This window comes from Malurus melanocephalus, unplaced genomic scaffold (genome assembly GCF_030028575.1).
Source record: "Malurus melanocephalus ecotype Western Australia unplaced genomic scaffold, MMel_1.1 scaffold_1241, whole genome shotgun sequence".
Taxonomy (NCBI): domain Eukaryota; kingdom Metazoa; phylum Chordata; class Aves; order Passeriformes; family Maluridae; genus Malurus; species Malurus melanocephalus.
Window position 1 is genome coordinate 23,197 of NW_026624473.1, and position 5,444 is coordinate 28,640.

At 54.5% G+C, this 5,444-nt stretch overlaps 2 protein-coding genes across 2 annotated transcripts in view; one reads left to right on the plus strand and one right to left on the minus strand.

The window, feature by feature from the left end:
• Nucleotides 1-6: 6 nt before the first annotated feature.
• LSM4 (LSM4 homolog, U6 small nuclear RNA and mRNA degradation associated) lies at nt 7-5,399 on the minus strand. The gene is made up of 5 exons (XM_057387525.1): nt 4,921-5,399; nt 4,666-4,707; nt 4,460-4,558; nt 2,151-2,334; nt 7-188 (listed from the first exon to the last, which is right to left on the minus strand). The coding sequence occupies exons 1-5, from the start codon at nt 4,921-4,923 to the stop codon at nt 100-102; spliced, it is 417 nt and encodes a 138-aa protein (XP_057243508.1). The 5' UTR covers nt 4,924-5,399; the 3' UTR covers nt 7-99.
• The window catches only part of PGPEP1 (pyroglutamyl-peptidase I), a gene marked incomplete at its 5' end in the record, with an annotated part of 15,216 nt that continues 14,832 nt past the window's right edge, over nt 5,061-5,444 (plus strand). The window contains one exon of the mRNA XM_057387526.1: nt 5,061-5,235. Within this exon, the coding sequence (XP_057243509.1) occupies nt 5,061-5,235 (175 nt within the window). The remainder of the gene's footprint in view (nt 5,236-5,444) is intronic.

Consider the following 5,444-nt stretch of genomic DNA (forward strand, 5'->3'; position numbering starts at 1 on the left):
CTGACTGATGGAAGGGTGGGGAAGGGAATGTTTTTTTTTGGACAGGTGGTGACCCTGAGGTGACAAAACCCAAATGTCCCCGGCCCTGGTGCTGCTGTTTCACTGCTTGGCCGATTGCCTGCCCGGCTTCTTCTCCTGCTGCCCTCGGCCACCACCCGGAATGCCCCGGCCACGGCCACCAAAAACACCTGGGGAGCAGAGAACAGAAAATATTKTCATTTTTTACCCCAAAAACCTGCTGATTTTTGAAGCAGAAACGGGATTTTTTCCACTTCTCCCTTTCCATTCCCAGCAGCAAGTTCAGCAATGTCTCCCTGGTGTTTTAATTTCGTGTTGGATGTTAAATTTGTGGTAAATTGATGTTTCCTCCCCAAAAAAATGGAGCTGGGGAGGTGATGGATTTAAAATGAGGGGTGTGATGTGTCCCTGAGAGCTGTGAGGGCTCTCAGAGATGGACAGAGGGCACAGGAAAGTGGGAATTTGGGAAGCTCTGATGGGATGAACACCCTCAGACCCTGTCACGAGCCCACCCCTTGGGGTTTTTTTTGGGATTTACCCCCAAAAATCCATCCTAGGGCTAAAGGGATGCGGCCACACCCAAAGCAGAACCCAAAGGAGACCCAAGCCAAGCACAAAAKCTTCTCCAGAGGAGCAGCCRTGCCCAAACCAGAGGCAAAACCCRAATTATTCCTGAGCCTKCGGTGCTGGGGATGCTCCTGGAGCAAAGGCCGGGGAATTGTGAGCCTGGCAAGGCAGGAGTCAGAGGAGGAGGAGGATTTGCAGCGTCAGAAACAATAATTCTTTCAACTGTGAGCACAATTACAGCCTCCCTCCTGCCTGCTGGCCTCCCAACAAAATTGTCCTGCTTTTTTTCTTTTCTTTTTATTTTCCTTTCCTTCTTTGTTCTTTATTTTTCTTTATTTTTTTTCCTTTCCATCTTTTTTTTTCTTTCTCCTTTTTATTTTTTTCCTTTCCCTCTTTCTTATTTTTTCTTTTTATTTTCCTTTCCCTCTTTTTTCTTTTTCTTCCCCCCTTTTTTCCTCTTTCCTTTTTTTTTAATTTTTTCCCCCTTCCCTCTTTTTTTCTTTCCCTTTTTCATTTTTTTCCCCTTTTCCTCCAAACCTTTGAGAGCCAATTAGCAAACACCAAACTTTGCCTTGAAAATATTCCACCAGCGAGCCCAGGCTACCCCTGAAAGGGCATTTATCCCAAATAASCCAAATTGATCCCAAATAACCCAAAYTGATCCCAAATAACCCCAAATTTACCCAAATAATGCTCTGGTTTATCCCAAATAACCCCATCCAAAAAAAAAAAAGCAGTGCCAAGTGCTTTGCACAGCGCAGAGGGAAAGAAAGGAGGAAAAAAAATAAAAATAAAGGGTGGGTTCAGCTTTGGAAAGGTCATTTCTGCGTGCTGGGAGCTTCCAGGGGCAAATCCCAAAGATGTGGAGTTTGGGGAGTGAAGAAAGAGCTCCAGAGCTCCCCGTGGGATGGTTTGGGGGAGGAGGGACATGGGCAGGGCTGTTTTGGTGACCCATTTCTCCTGCAGCACCTCCTTTTTATCAGAACCTCTCCTTTTTATCAGAAACGCGAATTATTCGCATTCCAGGAGGAACTCAAACCCTCACACAGCCTTTTATTTATAAAAACACAAATAAAATTAACAAACCAGGAAATCCAAAACCCCATTTTAACGGGAAAAAGGATTGATTTTTTTTGTTTTTCCTCTCACTGCCACGGGCAGAATCCTGTTTATTTTCACTATTTTCACTCAGAATTTTTTTTTTTTTTTCCCTCTTGGCTTTGCTAAGGTACAGCTCTGAGAGCCACGCTCCCAAACGAGCCAGAGGAGTGGAAACAGTCAAGTTGAGACTTTCTGAAGCTCCTGCCCAACCCCAGGAAGGAGGGAGGCCCATCCCTGGCACGAATCCTCCCCGTTCCTTGGCAGGGGCTGCCTCCAGCACTGGCTCGACTGGATCCCACGCCACAAAGGCTCCAGCAGCTTCTCCCAACCCCTCCTGGGTTTCAAACAGAGCAGCAGGAGCCGCTCCTTGCACAACATTTGGATCCCACTCCTCCCTCTCCAAGTTGGAAAAAAAAAATTAAAAAAAAAAACAACAAAAAAATGAGGATTTTAGGATTTTTTACCTCGTCCAGCTCCTCCAACCCCACGGCCTTTCTGCTGCTTCTGCTGCTGCATCCCACCACGGCCCCTGCCCTTGGACACCACCTCCTCCTTGACCATGTCGATGATTTCGTCGGGGATGCGCAGGTATTTGATGGTGCTGCCGCGGATGTAGCACTCTGGCATCCTCCAGAATTTATCCCCGTCCTGTTTGGGAGCAACACGTGAAGCCTCAGAGTGAAAATCGCTGCTTTTTAGGGCATTTTTAGGATTTTTTGAGTGTTTCTGGGAGCTCTGTTTTCTATAAGAAGCTGTGAAAAATGGGGTTTTTCTCCCCAAAACATGCAGTTTGAATTTGTACAGAACTGCCTCAAACACAGGCAAAAAATGTCAGGAGCAGAGGGTGAGGAAACAAACCCCTCGTGCACGAGAAGGAATCGAAAGTGGGACGAGAAACACGAGTTAAAATGGTGAGGAGCAAGCAATTTTGGTAAAAAAAAAACAAAAAACCACAATTGTGGCCAGGATTCTGCTCCAGCTGGGAGTTACCCCCTTCCTTCATCCTCTGGGGTGTGGAGGAGCAGCTCTGGAGCCAGCTGGCTGTGGGGTAGGAGAGAAATGAGGAGCTCAAAAATTATTTTAAAAAAAAATTAAAAAAAAAAATTAAAAAAAAATTAAAAAAAAATTAAAATCAATCTTGGGATGGCTAGTTTTCGAGCAGCCACCTCTGCGTGTTGTTTTAAGGCAGATTCAGGGATTTTCTGGGATTTGGTCCTGGATTTCAGCTCGGGGGTTTCTCCGGAGCTGYGATGGGACCGGGAGGAGGCACCGGGAGCTGCTGGGATAATTCCAGTCGGTGTCCCGGGAGAGGAGGTGAAACCAGGAGGAATTTGGGGCAGCTCTGCCTGCTCGGGCAGGCCCGGGACGGGGCTGAGAGCGGCGATTCCCGTGCGGGAACCCCACCCCGGGATGAGCCCGGCCGCTCCTTGGCCAGGGATGCGGGAAGGGATGGGAAGGGATGGAGCTCCGGCGCTTCCTCGTTCCGGCCCGCCYGGGATAAACAAGGGCTCGTTGTCCCGTGCCATCTAGTGGCCAGTGCCACCAGTGCCACCAGTCCCACCCGGCGGGGTTCACCCGGGATTTTGGGGGCGTTTGGAGGCAGCCGGGTCATGGAATTGGGGGGATGATGGAATGGTTTGGGTTGGAAGGGGGAAAAAATGGGGAAATTTCACACTTCCCACTGGCCCAGCCCGGCCTTGGACACCTCCTTCCCTGGTGGACACCACAGCTTTTCTGGGAATCCCATCCCAAACCCTCCCAGGGAACAATTCCTCCCCAAAATTCCATTCATCCCTGTTCTTTGGCAGTGGAAGCCGTTCCCTGTGTCCTGTCACAGCATTCCCTGTGTCCTGTCACTCATTCCCTGTGTCCTGTCACTCCATCCCATGTCCAAAGTCCCTCTCTGTTTTGTTCCCTTCAGGCACTGGAAAGCCACAATCAGGTGAACCCGAATCTTCCCTTTGATCTGATCCCTCCACATCACCCAGAAGGAATAAAAGCCGAGCTGCTGCTCTTCCCAGGCAGATCACTGAGCCTTTGGGAGCAAATTTCCAAGGAGAGAATAATCCCCTGAGTCACGGGCTCTGCTGTCACCTCCCGATTCCTCCTCCTAAATTCAGCAGCAGGTTCTCATCCCACCATGCAGCCACAAATTCCAAACATCTCACTCTGTTCCACCCCAAAATTCCCTCCCAAAGTGCCTCCTTTGTCACCCCAAAGTGCCCTGATCGCTCCAAACTCTGGAGACAGCAGGAGCTGGGGGTGCAGAGAGGTTTTGGGAAGGAAAAGGACCTTGCCAGCCTCTCCTGTGGAGCTCTGACACCCCCAGCCCCATTTCCACCCGTCTGCACTTCCCACAGGGATGAGGACATTGCTGAGYGAGRYMAATCCCAAAACACAGATCCCAATCTCCTGGAGCGACTTTGGCCAAGGGCAGAAGTCTCAGATGGCCTCAGTGGGTGAAGAGAAGTCAAGAGTGGGTGAAGATGGGGAGAAACAGGCAGGGAATCAAAGGGATTGRGGTGTTTGAGGCTGCTCGGGCAGCACAGGACAGCGAAGGCTCCGTTTTTTGGGAACCCTGGTTCAGCATCACAGCACATGACCCCAGATGTGCAGAAAATCACCTGCACACACAAAAGGCTGCTCCTTCTTTATGGAAATCATCAATAATGACATTAAATCTGCATTTTGGAGCAGCGGGGAACCCTTGGGGACAGTGCCCGGACCTGCGGGCACAACGGGCGGGTGACCCTGCCCGGCGCTCTGGCCTTACCCGGGATGTGCAGATSACCTCCCGCAGGTTGATGTTCATCCAGTTGTCGCAGCTCACCAGGTGCCCGTTGTAGGTCTCCCCGTTCTTCAGCTCCACCAGCTGCGAGAGAACGGCGGTCACTGGGGCGCCGGTACCGGGATGTGCCCGGTGTCACCCGCACGCCACCGGTGAGGGGAGCGGGGCTGGGCCGCGGGGTCGGTACTCACCATGGGGTGGTTCTGCGCCGTCTTCAGCAAGGACAGGGGCAGCTGCGAGGGGAAGAGAGGAGAGAGGCCTCAGGCACCGACCGACAACGGGACACCGGCCGGGCACCGAGCGGAGCACCGAGCGGGTCACCGGGCGCGCCATCCCTGGCGGGGGGGAGACCATCCAGGCCGTCCCCACGGCTCCAGCCTCCTCCCGAGCCCCGGTTCCCCCGTTCCCCCGTTTCCCGGTTCCCCGTTCCCGGTGCCGCCGCTCACCATCGTGCCGGACCCGGGAGCCGCCGCCGCGCCGGGCGCTGCCGCTCAAACCGCCCCCGGCTCCGCGCGGGGCCAATCAGAACGCGGCGCGGCCCCGCCGCAGCCAATCAGAGCGCGGCGCGGTCCCGCCGCAGCCAATCAGAGCGCGGATCGCGGCCCGGCCGCGCCGCGCCGCCCGGTCCGCGCCTTTGCGGCGGCACCGCCCGGGACGGGACGCGCCGGGATGGGATACGGGACGCGCTCCGGACACCCCGCTACCGCGGCCCCGCTTCGTGGTTCCGCACAGCCGGGCGGGGAACCCCCGGGGAGCTCAAGGTGAGCGTTTTGTTTAATCAAACCCCCCGAGCCCCGCGCTGAGGCGGGCGATCGGGAGCCCCTCGGGCTGGGCCGCGCCGCGGAGGGTCCCGGTGGTCGCTAACGGGTGAAGGGTTCCAGGCCGTCCCGCTGCGGGACTTCCGCCGCGGCGGCGGAAGCGGCGGGTCCGGGCTGCGCGGGGCGGGGCGGGGCGGGCGGCGCGGGGCGGG